At 28.3% G+C, this 20,394-nt stretch overlaps 1 protein-coding gene across 1 annotated transcript in view; it reads right to left on the minus strand.

The window, feature by feature from the left end:
- LOC100208679 (uncharacterized) overlaps positions 1-20,394 on the minus strand; it is a 55,062-nt gene that overhangs the window by 17,389 nt on the left and 17,279 nt on the right. The window contains exons 4-6 of the mRNA XM_065814063.1: positions 17,678-17,814; positions 10,410-10,538; positions 10,060-10,126 (exon numbers count right to left, since the gene is read on the minus strand). Coding sequence (XP_065670135.1) covers positions 10,060-10,126; positions 10,410-10,538; positions 17,678-17,814 — 333 coding nt within the window. The remainder of the gene's footprint in view (positions 1-10,059; positions 10,127-10,409; positions 10,539-17,677; positions 17,815-20,394) is intronic.

Consider the following 20,394-nt stretch of genomic DNA (forward strand, 5'->3'; position numbering starts at 1 on the left):
AATATTTTACTTTTGTAGTATAAATGTATATATATTGCATAGTACTTAAGGAAAAATGATAATTCCTATCTAAATCGAAGTGTTTCTTATGGTATAAAAGTTTTTTTAATGTATTTTTTTATTTCCTTTTTGTTTCCTTGTCTTTCCCAATTATCAAAGTTTAATTGCTGAATTCAGACATATTCGTCTAACTTAAATGTTGTAATTAATTCTACATAAATAATGTAATTATTACTTGTGCATTTTTAAATTTGCAAGTATAACATTTTTAAATTCATTATTAAAATGATTTCATGTGATATTGGTAAAGTTTTGAAGTCAGAATGCCATAAAACCTCATATTCTAGAAATAAAGTGATTTTTTTACTACATAACCTAGACACTGATACTCGTAAAAACATTTTATGGAGATCTGAGTTGCGTGCTAGTGAAAAACTATTCAGCATTTGTAATCACCATTTTCACTACTTTCAAAAAAGATTTGAAAAGAAAAATGGCAATTGTTGTAATGTTTATAAAGTGCATAAAAAAGAAATAAAAGGTAATTTGATTTCAAATATATAAATACATTCTGTAAAAGTATACAACACGTATCTTAAATATCCTTTTTTTTTTTAGGTAAATATATAATATCTTTAATGTTGGCTAGACACTTTGAGTCATTAGGATTAAAAGTTTTACCTGGATGGAAGTTATGTACTAGCTGTAAGTCAAAGGCAGTTTTATCAGTAGAATACCCTAGTGAAAATGAAGTAGATGAAATATCAATAGAAGAAGATGAACCATTTACTCATATTATTTATCCCTTGAAATTTTTGGAGAATCTCCTATTAATTTACATTCTGTTGCTTTACATCAACGTGTTGCATCTGCAATGAAAAAATATAAAAAATCAATAAAATAGATTTGTGAAGATTTAGCAGCCCATTATGGAATAAGCAATTCGCATTTTATAGATAATTCTACTGCATCTTATTCGAAAACAGATCAAAATACAGCATCTGATCTGGATAAGCTGACACTATTAATGAAAGAAAAGATAAATGCTTCCGACTATAAAAAAAAATTAAAAATTCTCACTTTAACTCCTGAATCTTGGTCTAGAGACTATGCTTCTAACTACTTTGAAGTTAGTGTGAATGCTATTCGAACAGCACGTCGTATGAAACAGGAAAGTGGCATACTTTCATTCCCATTAAACCAAATTGGAAAAAGTGTTCCACTTAATGTTGTCTCCATTGTTCAAAGTTTTCATGAAAATGATGAATACTCACGAACAATGTCTGGTAAAAAAGATTGTGTAAGTGTTGGAAAAGGAAAAAATAACAGAATGCAAGTACAAAAACGATTGCTATTGTGTAACCTGAAAGAATTGTACAGCCAATTTAAAGTTATAAATCCAGGGATTAATCTTGGAATTTCTAAATTTTGCAGTCTGCGTCCTAAGTGGTGTGTAAGTGTTGGAGCCTCAGGTGCTCACTCAGTTTGTGTATGTGTTTATCATCAAAATGCAGTTCTTCTTTTATATGCAATTAAATGGGATTTAACTTATAAACATTTAATGAAAAAGGTTCGTTTTCAGCTATAAGTGTGTTTAATATACGTTATAAGTTAGGAAATCTAAAAAATGATATCAGTTTATACGGAAATTAAATTTGATACTACTTTTACTTTTAATTATTATTATCATGATTTTAGTTATTATTATAATTATTTAATGATTATAATAGAAAATTTAACAGTAAATTATGATAAATAAACTTGTATTTTAGGTGGTTTGTGACATTTCAAAAAATGAGTGCATGGTTCATAGATGTTTGAGTTGCCCAGGAACAGATGCCTTACAACTATTTCTTCTTAAAGAGCTTGAAGAACTTGATTTTGATGACGAGTTAAGTTTTAATCAATGGCAAGGTACTGACAGGACCCAACTCCTCACACAAACTGAAACTGTTGAAACTTATATAGAGTTAGTAGTGAAGGGTATTGATGAACTAACAGCTCACTCGTATATTTCTAAATGTCAAACAAAGTTTTTTAAAGATTTATAACTCAAATTGAATGAAAAAGAGTGTATCGTGATTTGTGACTTTTTAGGAAACTATGAATTTGTTGTGCAAGATGAGATCCAAAGTTATCATTGGTGTAAATCTGGATGCACCCTTCACCCAGTTGTTTTATACTATAAAGTAGATGGCATTATTTTACACGAATCAGTTTGTTTTATGACGATACGATACACGATACCTGTTTTGTCTATCAAATTCAGACTATTTTATGTAATTATATCAAAGAAACCTTTCCTTTAATTTTCAAATTGTATTACTTTTCTAATGGATGTGGAGGACAGTATAAAAATTATAAAAATTTTCTAAATCTATGCCATCACTCAGAAGATTTTTTATTGGAAGTTGAATGGATATTTTGTGCAACCAGTCACGGCAAATCTTCTTGCGATGCAATAGGCGGTACAGTAAAACGAACAATAGCAAGAGAAAGTTTGCAACGTCCAAAGAAAAATCAAATACTAACAATCGATGCAATGTTTGAATTTTGCACTCTAAAAATGCTCGCAATAAAGTTCTTTAAAATTGATAAAGAAACTATGGTTAATGTTAGAGCTATGCAAATTAAACGATTTGAGAAGGAAAAACAATACCAGGAACTCGAGGATTTCACCATTGCATACCAGTTTCGAAAACATCTATGTTATTCAAAAAAACTAGTAACGATATAAATCCACAATCTATTAATATAACTAAAAAATCAAGTTACCAAAATTTAAGTTTAATAAATTTTGAGCTAATGCAGAAGTACGAATATTACGCATGTACATATGACTCGTCTTGGTGGATTGCAGTCGTCGAGGAAAACGATGAAGAATATAATGATATAAAAATGAAGTTTATGCATCCACACGGTCCATCTGAACAGTTTTTCTGGCTGAAAAGGAATGATTATCGTTGGATACCAATCACCAATGTAATAACATTAATAAGTGCACCAACAATAATATCAGACAAATACGAACTTTCAAAAAAAGATTTTAACAAAATTAATAAGTATATATTTGTAAATCAATAATTTTTTAAAGGATATATTATAAAAAATTGTATATCAATTCAAGTATGCATCATTTTTAATTATTTTGAATACTACGATGAAATATACTATATTTGGGTTTTTTTATTTAGTTTTTAAATTATGTATTTGGCAGAAATGATTTTTTCACGCAATGTTCTTCAAACATACAATGATCTAATTTGAAATTTTAAGCTTAAAAAATTTACCGCACACCTAAAAATTTTACTGGGGCAGGTGTCCATTGTTTTAACATTTATAATTGATATTTAGGTACTTTTTAATTATAAAATGAGTTTTATATTTGTGTATTCAAATTCCTCACCTTGAGATTAACTAAGTCACTTATTTTTAGAATTCACATGTTTAAAGACTTGGTTTTATAAGGAGAAATGTAAATTTGAAAATGGCGGAAAATGACCGAAACAATAAAAGTAGCTAAAATTAAAACAACCATTACTCACGAACCGTTGGGAGTAAGACCTTGAAATTTTGGGATTTATCTTATTTTATAATGTACTAACTATGGTAAAAATATAAAGAAAATCCTAGGACATAGGGTTGCATTTTAAAAAAAAATTGGTTGTTTTGACGTGGAATTACTCTTATCTAAAGTGGCTCTATTTACTCATGACTTAACTTTATACTTCTGTCATGACAAAAAGTCTTCCCTTTTCGGATGGTTAGAACAGGTAGTCGAAAACTCAGTTGTTTTCTATAAAAATCACAATATTGTTGACATTTTGTTGACATAGCAACTCCTCGAGTCCTCTTTATATCTTCTTTGATTATCATTATCTATTAATCTTTCATGAAAACTATAATCGATTGCAAAGTTAGCATCTGCTACGGTTCTCTTTATCGTGCTTGCCATTATTTTACTCCTGATTCTATTCTTTACCTCTATCTTTTAAATCTCTTATTTGAGCCTGTATGGAATACTGTTGTCATATTTGGGCTGGTTCTTCTAATGATGCCCTTTCTCTTTTAGACAAGGTCCAAAAATGGATTGTAAACATATTTGGCCCTGCTTTATGAGCTAAGTTTAAGCCACTCTTCCATTATAGTAAGATTGTGTTTCTTTCACTTTTCTAAAATAACTATCACAGTCACTGCTCAATGGAGCTATTATCAGCAACCAAAACTCATTCACGCTTGACTTGTCATTCAGCAAAGTCTCATTCTTTTACTGTATCTGTCCTTGCATGCTCTAAAAACTTTTATTCGCAAGACTTAAATTAAGTTATGGTGAATCGTGATATCTGGAAATATTTCTGGTCTTTAAATTCTCAATTTATTAAAAACCATAAACACTGTTTTAATGAAACGATCAATTTGTCATATTTCAAAAACTAATAAAAAAACAGTTATAGAAAAAAAAAAAATTACTAAAGGTCCTCAAAATTTGCGCTATAATTTAAAAATCAATCAATAAAAAATTATACTTAAGTTATTTGCGCATTGTATGTAAAAATTAACATCTTTTTGTTGAGGGAAACTTTAAGGAATTATTTATTCAAAATTTTAAATTTTAAAAATTTAAATGCTTTAAATTAGAACTTAAATAATTGATAATATAAGTAATAATAAAAAATATATATTTTCAAATAAGTTATTCAAGTTTTTTTGTTTCAGTTTAAATTTATATTTGATTATGGTTATATTTGATTTGTAAGAAAATTTTGAATAAGATTCAAAATTAGATTTTTAATTAAATTTTGAATTAAATTTTGAATAAGATACAAAAGTAAATTATATCTTGATTCGCGATTCTGATTTCACTGTTGTGTTTGTAGGGTATTTTTATAACTTAACTTGAGCCTTGATTTGTCTAGTTTTTTCCCTCACACTTTAACCTTTTATAATTCTTGCCCATCTTCACATTTTCCTGACCTCATACAACCTACAACTTTTCAAGTCCTTTTATTACCCATTTCCATGCTCTTTATTTCTATTCTTTGTTTTCTAGTAACTCCAAACTTAGTAGTGGTTGCTTGCAATCTTGTTGGGTTTTGGTTTTTCTTGTTAAATAATAAAACTTATGTAAGTTTATCTTGCATTATTTATTAAAAAAGTTATTTAAACAAAGTATTCTAACATTATGTTTATATTTCAAAATAAAACTTACAAGGATCTATTTTTATTGTAAAACAATTTTAAGAAAACTAATGATTTTAACGATTCATAAGATAATCGTGATCTGATTTTGGATATGACAGGAAACGCGGGTGATAAAAAAAGCTTATGGACAAATTAAAGATGATTACGTTTCAGTAATAGTTAATTAAGTTTTACACTGTAACGTTTTGTACCATATCATAAATACATCGCAAACATCTTAAAATTTTCTAAAAAAATTGTTAAAAACAACGTAATTTGAACAAATTTTTTAAACTCTATTTTAATAGAGTTTAAAAATTTATTAGAAATTATTAGATTTCTTTTTTATTCAAATGATTTATTATTTTATAAATATTATTTGATGTTACGTTTCTTTTTTTATTTTATTTAAAAAGTTATTTCGGTACTCTTTTTCTTTGTGAAACGTTTTCTAATTTGAAAAGTTCAAAAATCCCACTAAAATAACTCCAAGCTAGAAAGCAAGTAATTATAAGAAAAGACTTTTGTAAATAAAACTTGAATTAATGAGTTCCATACTTGTATAATAGTATTGTGCTATGTAATTCAAATTTAAACTAAATAATTTTTGTTACTTGTTTATCAAAAAAGATTTAATTTAAGTTTTAAATAAGCGTGTATCTATTATTTTCACTTTGATTTAGTCGTATTTTACTTACAAAAATAATTTTTAACTTTAAAACGCATCTATAAAAATATTTTGTATTAAAAAGTAGATTTTATTTTATAAAAGTTTTTAACTAAAAAATATGAAATTTAAAAAGCTTTTTAAAAACTACTGAAATTCTTTTGTTCTTCATTGTTTACTTTTTTTAATTAAATTTTATTTTATTTACATTTTATAAAGATGTCTTTTAATAAAATTCTTACACTGGTCATTTGAAGCTATCAAGTTTATTTAAAAATGTCAAAGCATTTAAAAAAACATCTTAAATTACAAAATTTTTTACCTTAAAGACACTCACAAAAAACAAAAACAGGAAGTGTGTGTGTGTGTGTGTGGGGGGGGGAGGGGGGGGGGGGGCGGCTTCAGTACATACATTGACTATCTCATAACTTGCTGACGCAAAGGAGTGCTGCTACATCAACTGAGGGTTTGGCAATCTTTTCTTTCATTACTCTTTGAATTACGCTACGAATTAGTTGTAGTACATATAGTAATATATATATATATATATATATATATATATATATATATATATATATATATATATATATATATATATATATATATATATATATATAACTTTGTCCTACAAAAATTCATAACATTCAATAATAAAGTAGAATGTTGCAGATAAATTAAAAAAAAATAATCATGATTACTTACTAATTTTAAGTTTATTATATTACAGAATAGTTATAGACCGAAAAATTATACTAAAAAGAGGTTCTGCATAATAATTTATAAGAAAACAAATAAAATCGAAGTATCTTGATAAACACAATATTGGATAGCTTTTGGGGACTATACTGGCCATTTAGGACACTTTTAGAATGGGAACTTTTGGCTTTTAAATTGATTTAAAACTTAATTAAATTTAATTTAAAACTTAGTTCAAGGGGCAAATAAAAAAAGTAAATTCACTGCTTTTTTTTGGCTGAAAAAACAGTGAATTTACTGCACCAAAAATACCAAAGTTTAATTAGACTCTCATAATTAACCTGTTTTATATATTCTTTGTATAAAACATGTTAACCCAGGTAATACAAATATAAGATAAAAATATTTATTATTATATGGCAAAACTTAAAAATAAGTAGAAATGAGGTAAATAAAAGTGCATTAATACTTTATTCAAATTCAAAAGTGTATCCAAAAAAAATATCTATGAAAACAAGTATTTCTCTGTGAAATTCATGGATCAAAAAATTGATTTTAAAATTTGCTTCGACTTTAAACTTTAAAATTTGCCTGACATGATGACCTGATGACCTTTATTCTTTAGTTATTTTGACCTGATAGCCAAATAACTCAAGGTAATATTGGTCTGACTATGTTACCAATGCCAACATTGTCGTAAAACATGTTGAAACTTTTTTTTTTTCATTAAAGAATTGTTTCAAAAAATATACTTTCAAAATTACTAAATGGCCTTAGCCACTTGCAACTTGTTATATTAAAAGATTTATGAAAAAAGGTTTTATCATGTTTAAAACAACTTTGATACAAAATAACCTGGTCAGACAAATATTACTTTTGGTTATTTTTCCGTTAGGTCAGACTTTTGAAATTGAACGCTACTTTTAAAATTACCTTGTGTACTTTTCAGACCACGAGTATCACAGAGACCATGTCACACCATGAAAAACTGCCCCAAACAATCACCTTGCTACCATCATTTTTTTCAATGTGCTATCAAAGCACGTTTTTTCAAGAATGTGCTTTCAAAAAACTCCTTGTGTATGTACTGTTTTGCAAACTTCAAACGACTGACATGATTATGTTTTAAGACAAATGGGTTTTGGGCAACTCTTCTAAATAGATTGTTTTCGCATAAGCAACTTTTGACAGTGCTGACAAACAGATTGACTTGTACATTTTAAGCGATTTGTACTGGATATATATATATATATATATATATAGATGGAAAATGGATGCATCTTCTCTGAGTGTTGTCTTTAGTTCGCGAGACTTGCATTTTCTGTTGTTTAATTAACCAGTATCATTTAATAAACTAATAACATTGACAACTTTTTTATGAGAATGGCCCACTCTTTGAGCTATTTTCTATTCTCTTTTATTTATATGATGCAGTATTTGTCAAGAGAGGGTGATGATCTGATGGATGTGTGGTGTCTCTAACAAGACAAGAAAAGAAGCCATAGACATCTTGGACAGAGATTAGAAATAGCATATCAAACAATGCTTGTCAGAAAAAATTAAGGTGGTTTGGGTATGTTAAGCAATAAGGATACAGATGATTTGAGTATCAGCATGTAGAGATATCAGCATGTAGAGAGGTAGCAGCTTCAGGAGAAAAAAGTAGAGGTAGAACTAAGAAAACCTGTATTAGTGATTTGAAGCACTAACTGATGCAACTCTTCAGATTTTTTTAATGCTCTGGATAAGAGCTTGATAAACTCTTAAGTATAAAATATTTAGATAAAATTTTTGTACTTAATAATAATATTTACTCTTATATAAAATTCATAAATATAATGATGACTAGACACAAGTGCTTATTTAGAATTTAAACCTCTTCTGGCAAACCAAAACCTGTTACTTTTGTCCTAACAAATAACAATGTTAAAAATGCTCCTAGAAACACATAGCTTCTTTGATTGCTAAATCTTGAGACTAAACAGTCTTAAGGTTTAGCAATCAAGTAAGAAAACCTGGAATCAAGCAAACCAAGCAAAGAAGTAAAAAAAAACAACCTGGAATGTGTTTCATGTGATATGAACAACTTTATGAAAGATGATGTTCAAGATATTTTTAAGTGGTATCAATGCTTATGCAGCCCCCATCAAAAACCCAGCACCTGCTAGCTTTTATAAAATTTAGCCCCAGCCTTGGTCAAATATCAACCCTTGTTGACTAGATGTGACAGACGCTCTTGTATTTAAGCATAAAAAAGTTATTTAGAGCAAGATTTTAAAGATTATGAGATAGAAGAAAATGTAGCAATGGTAAAGTATTGATCATGCATCTTTTTTTTGTTTAGTTAATTCACCTCTTTAAAAACTCAATCAATATTTATAACAGTAAATTTAAGAAGTGATTTTAGTGATTTAAGAAGTAGTATATCAAGTCAAAAACAAGTAACTACTGGGCAGAGTATTAATTTAATGTACTTTTAATGTAATATTATTAAAAAAACAAGCATTAATACAATTACTGAAGTATTTGATACTATTCTAAAACAAAAGAAATAAAAAGATTTTATTAAACAAATGAATTATACTGCATGTTTTTATGATTTTGGCAGGTAGAGATTACTGAAGATGTAATATTAAAGTCAGATTCATGCATCCCGTGGCCTTAAAATTTCTTGTAGCTAGAAAAAGAGGATGAGTGCTCTAAAGTTTATATGTCTAATTTATGCACCTAAAGCAACAATAAAAAATAAGATAATAAAATACTATTTTATATACTTTTTTTTTATTTTTTAATGCAGGGTAATGGTAATGGTTTAAAGGTAATGGTTTGAGGAGGGTAAAGGTAATGGTTTGAGGAGGGTAAAGGTAATGGTTTGAGGAGGGTAAAGGTAATGGTTTGAGGGTAAAGGTAATGGTTTGAGGAGGGTAAAGGTAATGGTTTGAGGAGGGTAAAGGTAATGGTTTGAGGGTAAAGGTAATGGTTTGAGGAGGGTAAAGGTAATGGTTTGAGGGTAAAGGTAATGGTTTGAGGAGGGTAAAGGTAATGGTTTGAGGAGGGTAAAGGTTCTTCTCATACCTTGGACTATATAAGTCTTAAACCTGTAATAAATTATACGATAAAAAAAGTTAATTATTAAAAATGTTTTTAATAATAAACTTTTTTGTTAAAAAACTTGTTTTTAAAATTCTGAGAAGATATTTTTGAGTACGTAATTTGATAAAACTAAACTTTCTCAAAGGAATTTTGTATGATAGCTTTTGTTTTAGCTGTATTTAAAGTAAGCATTTGTGTATGTATTTAATGTATTTGTACGTATGTATTTAATGTATAAAATGTATTTAAAGTAAGTAAATTTAAGTTAAAAACAATATCTTAATAAATAATTTCATAGAAACCATATAAGAAATTAACCTTATTTCAGATTAAAATGATATAATTCTTATCAGCCTTACTGTTTGTAATACTAGCATAACAACTGGAGAATTATGTATTTATAAATTAAAAAACTTATTCACCTGATTCGTCCTCATTTTCAGAATCATGAGCTAATCCATTTGAAATAAGCTTTTCTTTAATCCCATTCTTTAAAATAAAAGAAAAAAACAAACAAACAATAATTTCAACATAAATGCTAAGTGTAGTTTTTTTTCCACAATAAGTTAATATAAAAGAAGTTTCAGCAAGCTTTTAAAAAATTTATATGCCTGTCTATAGCAAAACCAGAAAAATCAAAATCCAGATTTATAACTTGCTTAATTTTAACTGATTGCTGAATAATTTATTTGTTTTTCCAACTCTCAGTATCTCTCAGTATTTGATTTTCCATTTATTTTGAATTATACAACAATTGAACAAATATTTTTACTGTAAATTTTTTCAGAACTTCCTCCAAAGGCATATTTGCTTCTTTAAGCAGCATTTCTGTTTCATCCTCATCATTATCGTCTGAATCATTTCTACTGTCTTCTCCGAGTTTTTTAAGTTCGGCTATAACCTTAAAAAAATGAGAATATATATTAGAGGTCAAATTAAGGTTAGCAAAATTGTAAATTGCACTTTTAAAGATTACACTCAAAGGTTTACTATCTCCTCTCACATTAACCCACAACTAAACTGGGGATTTTTTTACAAGAATTATCCCAGGTAAGTTGCCTTCCTCAAGGCTAAAGAGCCTCACCTGCCCAGTATAGAATTAATATGACATCATCACCGGGACATGCACATGTGTGTGTAGGTGTGGGGACCAAACTTGGTACATCTTGCTAATGAAGCAACCACTTCAACATATACTACAGTAGTAGTATATATATAAAGAGTCCCTGCTTTATAAGCATGATGCACCAAGTTTGATCCTAACACCTATACATATATATATATATATATATATATATATATATATATATATATATATATATATATATATATATATATATATATATATATATATATATACATATATATATACATATATACATACACATATATATATTTTATATATATATATATATATATAAATAAATATTATATATATATATATATAAATATTATATGTATTTATATATATATATATATATATATATATATATATATATATATATATATATATATATATATATATATATAACATCAATATTTTATTTTATGGAAAGTTATTATAATATAAGTTAATATAAGTTATTATGATATGATATTTTATGAAAAGAAAAGAAAAAGAACAATTTTAATTAATTTTGTACATTGTTTATGTCTTGAATTTATGTATATAAAAAATGTTGAATGTATTTATTTTTTTGAATTTTTCTCTGTCAATTTAGTTGTTGTTGCTTTTTCTATATCTTGATATTTACTTTTGTTTAACTCATCTATGTAATGCGTAATATAGGCTTTAATATTGTATGTAGTAGTGTATGTATATATTTTTTTAATTTAAGTTTGCCTTTATTTCGCTTTTTTATATTTTTCTGCAAACAATTTTTTTCTCTCACTCTATCCTTCTGAACTTGATTAAAACTTTTATTTTCTCTTACATTTTTTTCTCACTCATCTGTTTATTCTCTTTTTTTTTTCATTTTTCTGAGCCTTACTCCTTTATATTTTTGTTCTGATTCCAACTTTTTTAATATTAATGTTCCTATTACTTCTTTTTTTATTACTTGTAATAATGTAGTTTAATTTATTATTTCCTTGTTTTAATATTTTTTAATTTTATTTGTTTATTTTATTAAGGTGTCACTCCATTGACTAGATTTGAACTATATGAGTGTCACCGAACCTAACTTTGTAAATTATAATAAAATTTGTAATTTTTGATTTTAAGGTTAAATAAATGGATAAAAAAAAATTAAATTGCTGTAAATTTAAATATTGAACAATATTTATTAATATTTTAAAATAAATTTGACAGTTAAGTTAAACCCAAGCAATAACTTTAATTTTAATATACTTAAATATATATATTTTTTAAATCAAAATTAAATTATACATTTTTTAAATCTAAATTAAATATATACTTTTTTTTTTATCAGAATAAAATTATATCTATTTTGATAAAAAAAATCTATATATAATCTATATATAACTATATTTCAAAACGCATTAATTTAATTGAGGAGACTAATCGAACTTATCTTTTTTTTAAAACCACAACAACGCAAGTTAAAAGACTAGAATGTTTTTAAAATCACTCCGAATGTTTATAAAAACATACTGAATGTTTTTTTTTTTTTACTGTAAAACATATACTATCTTTTAGAAAATAGTTCTCCAATCTGGATGGTGGATGTTCAACAGGTCCAGCTACTTCAACCGATAAAATAGGCTATGCACTAAATTTTGATATATATATTTACTTATTGTTAACTTAAAACATATAACTGGTAAAATTAAGGATTTAAGTGTTGAGGTTAAGAAAGATTTAAGCTCTGATCAGATATACCTTCTCAAAGATTGCTTGGTTGTTCAGCTAATATATATATATATATATATATATATATATATATATATATATATATATATATATATATATATATATATATATATATATATAATATATTTATTTTTGTTATTTAGGTGCCCCAAGAAGACCTAACGGTCTTGTCACAGAGCACCGCAGAAGTGCATTTAACTAGGAAGTTTACGCCTCCTTCCTTACCGTGAGGCATATATATATATATATATATATAAATATATATATATATATATATATATAAATATATATATATATATATATATATATATATATATACACACATATATACACAGTGCTTTCAAAAAAAACTTTAAAGCAACAAAAATAACATCTAAGCTAGTATTCAAAACATTCCCTTAGCGTTTTTGCAAGCAGCACATCTTTTTTGCATTGATTTCATAAGATTGTTGCAGGTTTCGTTTGGAACTCTTATCCAAATGGAATCTAATTCTTGCCTTAGGTTATTTATGGATCGTATTTGCACCTTAACTAATTCTTTTTCCATCCAAGCCCAAATAGATTCGATTGGATTCAAATCTGGTAATCGAGCTAGCCAGGCCAATAAATCTACTTTGATTTCTTTCATCCATGCTTTTACTGTACAAACTGTGTAGGCAAGCGCCAAATCTTGTTGAAACGGCCACCAATTGTTTTAATCAATCAGCATGTCCACTGATGGAACCATGTAGTTCTCTAGCATCTCTACATATTTATGTTTATTGATTCGACCTGTATAAATGTAAAATGATTTAAATTTTTTGACAAAAACTTTACTTTTTCTATTTATTACTTCAAAGTTACTTTCATCACCAAAAACTACTTGCTTCCACTTCTTCAAAGACCACCCAATTCTCTCCTTCCACCACCCCTAATCTCGTGAGTTGATCTCTGACTGTCAACATAGATTTTCTAACAGCTCATAGACACCAAACTTTTTCCTTCGTAAAATATTTTTAACTGTGTTTGACAAAATATGTTTTTCACGGTTTACGTTGAATGTATTGGTGAGTTCTTAGTAATTTAACCTTAGATTGGCTCTTGATTGATGAAATATAAAATTATTTTTGCGCTCAGTAGTTTTTTTAAACCTTCCTGATTCTGCATAACGTTTGATGCCACCTGTTGTTTTAAATGATTATTTAAAAACATGATTATTTAAAAACATGAAAAAAAGATCATTTAAAAACAGAAGCCAACTCCAACTTAAAACACCCCCTGCCTTGGGGCTCTTGGTTGAGTAAAGGCTAGATATGGTGTCTGGATAAAAATATTATTCTTGGGCAGATGTTAAACACATCCGGCTACTGTCTTGTAGAAGGCCTCCAAGGCAAAGACTTTAGGGGTAAACAGATTCTATCTGTTGACCAGCCTCGCACCCCTTCTTCATCTATTAGGCTGGTGCAGATGTATTTATAATACATTGTTTTCAGTTTAGGATATTGAATGCTGAATCTTCTTGACTCATTGTATGGATTTTGAGTTCGCCTGTTTCATCTTATGATCTTAGTGTTTATCTCCCTTTAATTTGTAAAGCCTCCAATAGTCACATGCTAAGCCTGGGTATTTACATTTGTAAGAATTCACCCATTTGTTCGGAAACTAGATTTGAATCCACCAACTATTTATTTATGTGCATTCGTTTAGCACCCCTTCACTCTATCATCTTTCTCTATATACTATAACGCTCTCCTTCATCTGAAGACTGCACTCTTTTTGATGTTATTTCTTTTCACATTGACCAAGCTATCTCTCTTTATCCATCAGCGAATATTGTTGCTGTTGGTGACTTTCATCACACTGAACGGCTTGGCACTAGTGTCAGTGACTCTGCAGGTGTTAAAGCCCACATCATTTGCCTTTCTCAATCTTTAACTCAAATAGTCAACTTTCCAACTCGCTTTCCAGACAACCCAAATCATTTACTTTCTCTATTCAACTTATATCTTGTTTCTAATCCTAGTCGGTGCTCAGTTTCTCCACATTTACCTTTGTAGATTTAGGCTGGCATGGAATCTTTTATTCCCTATTGATGGTTCCAGGTCAAGCCTCACTCTTCTCCATGGTTTTCCTCACATTGTGCTGCTGCAATTGCCAATAAAAACTGTTACTTCCATATTTATCAGCAAAACAACTCTTTTATCAGAAAACAAATGTCTGTTTACTGATAAAAGAGTTGTTTTGCTGATAATATTATTTAGAAACCATTGTAAAAAGGTTTTGTCTAATGCCAAAGCCCGGTATTTTCAGGTCATGAAATCTTGTGTTTCATCACAAATTAGGCTTTGGTGACTTATGGAGAATTTTTAACAGTATTTATAATAAGGGCAAATCTGTTGTTCCACCTCTCTTGTATGGTTCAGATTTTGTCACCTCACCTAAAGATAAAGCTGAACTGTTTGCTAAGAACTTTTCATCAATATAATCTCCTGATTCCACTAGTTGCGTTCTACCTGATATAGCCAACAAACAGGTTGATCCCTTGCTTGACATTCGTATCATTCCAGCATCTGTATCTAAAGTTATTTCCTGCTTAGACTCTTCTACAGCTTGTGGTCCAGACAACATACCTGTTACAGTCTTGCAGAAGTGTTCTCCAGAGATGTCGTATATACTTTCAAAACTATTTAACAAGTGCTTATCTGAGCCTTGTTTTCCAGACATTTCTAAAGCTTTTGATAAAGTTAGGCATGCTGGTCTTCCCCATAAGCTTTCTTCTTACAGTCTATCTGGTAACATCTTTAAGATTATTTCCTTTCCTTCCTTTCCAATTGTAGTGTAAAAGTTATTTTCAATGGACAGTAATTTTTTATAAAATCTTCCAATAGTCACATGCTTAGCCTGGGCATTTACTCTTCTTTATATTCTGTAATTTCAGGAGTTACTTAAAGTTAACCCTTTGGCCCTATACTCTTTTTAACTTATATTAATGATCTTCCAGATATTCTCACATCTAAGGTGGCATTGTTCGCTGATGATACTACCATTTATTCTTGTTATGATAAAAAGTCAACACTCCCTGATTGCTTGGAGGGGGCATTTGAGTATGAAAAGGATCTTACTTCTGATACAGCATGGGGCTCACAGTGGCTGGTGAACTTTAATTCAGATAAAACCCAATTTTTTTTAGCCAATCATTATGCAATAATTTAGATCTTCCTATATTTATAAACAGTAATGTACTCGATGAGTCATCTACCCTTCATCTTCTAGGATTAACTCTTATTTCCCAATCGGACTTTCTTGTAAACCATATATCAAATCCATTGCAAAAATAGCAAATGCTAAGGTTGCATTTCTTTATTAAGCTTGACACTTTCTTTCTCTGGATTCTGTTCTTTATCTCTATAAATCTCAAATCTGTCCTTGTATAGAATACTGTTGCAAATATCTGGTGCGGATATTCTAATGATGCCCTTTCTCTTTTAGACAAGGAGCAAAAATGCATTGTAAACATAGTTGGACCTGTTCTTGCAGCCAACCTCCAAACATTATCTCATTGTCGTAATGTTGCTTCTCCTTCTTATTTTTACAAATACTATAATGGGCACTAGTCTAAAGAGTCTCTAGTGCTATCTACTAAAATTCATTCTTGTGTTACTCGTCATTCAATCAAGTCTCAACCTTTTTCTGTGACTGTTCTCCAAATGTGCTCCAAAAAACTCTTATTCGTCTAGCTTTTTTGCTCAAACATTAGTTCTTTGGAATACGCTTCCTTTATCTTGCTTTCCTGATTAATATAACTTGCAATCTTTTAAGTCGTCTGTCAACCGTTATCTTGCTCTACAAACTTCATCTTTTCTCTTCCAATAACTTCCAACTCTAATAGTGCAGCCTTGTTGGAAGTGAAGATGTTGAAAAAAAAAAATTTCTTTAAAGTGTATTTGTCGCGATTCTCTATAGTTTTGTATTTTCTTGCTATTTTGCTATTACTGATCATTGAGCCTTCATAACTTCATTCTTCCACTTTGTTGCTTCGCTTACTCCTTTTCAACCCATTTCTATGTCTATTTACTTTTAGGACTTATCAAAATATTTAAAAAGGCTTTAAATTTGACTAAACTGGTCATCTCAAGTAATTTTATCCAACCTTTTATGGGATATTGTCAAATTAACATATAAATTATTAAAATGATTATGAATAACAGTTTGGTTGACAGGAAAGTAGAACAGAAATCAATTAAAAAGTTTGTGCGTCTATTTTTCTTTATTTCTTCGTCTATTTTTCTTTATTTCTTTGTCTATTTACAAAGTCTTTATGAAATATGGATGGGTTTTTACAATGTTTTAAAAAATACCCATACAAATACACACACACATCCAAGGTTTAGATAGTATAAATTCCATTTAAACTACCCAAACCTTAGATAGTATAAATGTATAAATGTCTTTTACAATTACGATAGATTCGTGTTCTATGACTAACACTTTCGTGTTCTATGACTAACACTTTCGTGTTCTATGACTAACACTTTCGTGTTCTATGACTAACACTTTCGTGATCTATGACTAACACTTTCATGATCTATGACTAACACTTTCGTGTTCTATGACTAACACTTTCGTGTTCTATGACTAACACTTTCGTGTTCTATGACTAACACTTTCGTGCTCTATGACTAACACTTTTGTGTTCTATGACTAACACTTTCGTGTTCTATGACTAACACTTTCGTGTTCTATGACTAACACTTTCGTGTTCTATGACTAACACTTTCGTGTTCTATGACTAACACTTTCGTGTTCTATGACTAACACTTTCAAGGTCAACAAAAATCTGTAAATCTTAATTGAAAATTGTAAAAATATAGCAAAATCTGCAACACTTCAAAATAAGTCTTTAGTTATTTAGTCTTAAAAATTAGTATTACTGAACAAAGTGTGCACTTTTAAATTAAAATGTTAAGTAACATTTATATTTTCATATGATGTAACATAAAAACGCAAAGATCACAATTTTTACTAGCCTCAACCTTTACAAGTATACTTTTCACATTTCTGAACAATAAGTATATATCCAAGCCTTTGCATAACATAGATAAGAAGCATAAGAAGTAGAGCATCTTAAAAGTTCATATATTACTATTATACAACATAACAGATAGGACAAATCACATAACTAATTTTTATTACATAAACTAAAAAGAATGGTGTTCTTCATATTATACCTCATCACATGTGATTGCTTCATCAATTGTCATGAAAGCTTCTTTTAATGCAGCTTTAATGTTACCTTCAGTGTAAGCTTCTGTATCAAGGAGAAACTTGCTTATATTTTGGGCACAGTATTCAGCAACCTCTTTACCTAAAATGTAACATAAAATTACTTAAAATAATAATAGCAAAAAAGTTGTTAATTGAACTATTTAGACAGGTTAATGACAACTTTTTTATCAAAGCCGCTGGAGCCAAAACCTAAACATAGTGAGTGTATATTTTAATAAACTAAAAACCCATATCTGTTAATATTCTTAATCTGCAATTAAATTTTTTCTACTACTGCAAATTTAGCCCAGCAAAGTATAATATATACTGCTCATTTTAATTTTTAAAGTACCAACTTAATCTAGACACTTCTTTCAGAAAAAGAACAGTTAATGTATGTACTGAAGCCCTCACAAATGTTTGTTTCAGAATGGGATAATGTTTCATGCACAGCTATATTCGCATATCTAAATGATTACTATTTTGATATTTCGTAAATTTTTAAGCACCATTTTTTTAAAATCGCATTGTGCTAATAATAAGTAATAAATATTTTATTAATAAATAATAAAGTTTCTGAATCTGAAAAAGTATCCTCAGTTTATGCAATAACTCAAATTAATCTTTTTTTTGATTTTGAATTTGAATTTTGAATTATCTATTTGGCTACAAAGCCAACCAGATGAATACTTTATTGTACAAATAGTACCTGAGTGGGTATGCAGTGAAAAGAGGTGACTGTGACTAATTATTAACACTCTTTTTTTTTATTTGAAACAACTAATCTTATCATGATAAAGCTAAATTAATTGTTAATAATTTAAAAGAAAACTGGGAACATGATTTAGGCTTTCCACAATTTCCTCTTTTGAAACCGAGTACTTGTTTAACTGATTTAGTTCAACTAAAATCAAGCAACATTTTAAATTTGTTCTATTTTATTTTTTTAAATTCCTTTTATTGATTATTATGATTTTAGTTTTGATTGTATTTCAAAAGATAAAAAGAAGTTCAGATAGTTAAGCCTGTCTAATTATTTGACTGTTTAATCTTTATTTATCTGATATTTTAGCTTAAAACTTCTTTCTCGCAAGACAAGTGTTCTACCACTAAACCACCCAGGGATGCGGAGTCTTAAAAGGACTCCGGCTTTATATCTCTACTTTTTCCATGTCAGTAGTCAGAATGTCAGTATGTCAGAAGTCAGAATCAGTCAGTATGTCAGAAGCTCTAAACATGTTTGTTGACTTATGATCTGCTATAAGAAAAAAATTCATGAGATTTATTGACTTGAAACTTTTTTTTTAAAGCCTGGAGTCCTGGAGTCCCGTAGTCCTTGCCGCCATTATACCTACGGACTCCAGGTTCAAAAAATGATTGTTCCTCTTACCTGAAAGTCTCAATTTTTTCCTATCAGTAGTCCATAAACTTATTTATATTTTTAGAGCTCCTGGATACCAAAAACTAGGATAAAGTAATCTTTTTTTGACTTTCAATTCCGGAGTCCTTTTCGGGACTCCGCATCCCTGAAACCACCACTATACAAAATAAAATAAAATTAATATCATTTCATGGTGGTTTTAATGTTTTCAGTCTTTTTTCATTTTACGATACATCAGGTGTTTGTATTCTACTTGATTCTACAACAATGACAGACTACTAGGTGTAAATGATTAACTAGAATAGCCTCATGAGATAAATAACTAAGTTAATCTGAGGTTTTCTAAATGATTTTTTAAAAGATGTATTGTTTTTCAAATTTATATGGTTAATTTAGAATCTAAACTTTTTAGAACAGCAAATGGGGAGACTTAAGTTTATCAACTCAATTATTATAACTTTTTGATTTTCCTGCACTGTTCTACCTTTTTTACTAGTATATTGTCAATAAAAAGAAAAGACATGTCAATTAGGAGTGTTTTTTAAAATGGAAAAATGGAAATAAGGTAGTAGATACAATAGTCTGCTATAGTTGATTTAAGCAACTAAAAATAAGATATTAGCAACTTAAGCAATTGTAGACTATTAAAACTATTACTTTTATTATCTATTATTACATAGCATATTTTTCATTTTTAAATTATGAAATAACATAATAAAACTAATGAAACTAATATAAATATTCTTAAATTAATGAAACTTATAAAAAGTCTGCCAAACAACAGATTAATTTATTAAATCTCCAAACCTGCTGTGGCGCTTGTACTTCATACTGTTAATCAAAAATTGTTGCTAAGCAGTACAGCGATTTACATAATAAGTATTAAAACAAAGGACTTGACAGTTCAATAGATTATTTAATTGATTCAATCATAAAGGCTTATTTTTTTATTGTGAAAGGCTAATTTTTTTTATTGTGAAAGTCTTTATTAAACAATAATATGTCACTAATTGTCATAAGTTAATAAATGTTCTGTGAGGAGAATAAGTGTTATATTAAAATATCTCTATTACTTAAACAGATTTTTAGTAAAAAAAAATTTAAATTTAAAACTTTAGTATAAAATGTTGAAAATATTATTTAAAAACTTTATACAAGTGCAACGACAACCAGTTTGTGACCAAACACACAGTGCTTTAAAATTTCACAAGTTTTGGCAACTAGGGAAGATTAAATAGAAGAAAAAGGTGTCTTACCTTAATAATATTAAGTTAATAGTTGCTAGATAGCATATCCACT

This window comes from Hydra vulgaris, chromosome 12, assembly GCF_038396675.1.
Source record: "Hydra vulgaris chromosome 12, alternate assembly HydraT2T_AEP".
Classification (NCBI taxonomy): domain Eukaryota; kingdom Metazoa; phylum Cnidaria; class Hydrozoa; order Anthoathecata; family Hydridae; genus Hydra; species Hydra vulgaris.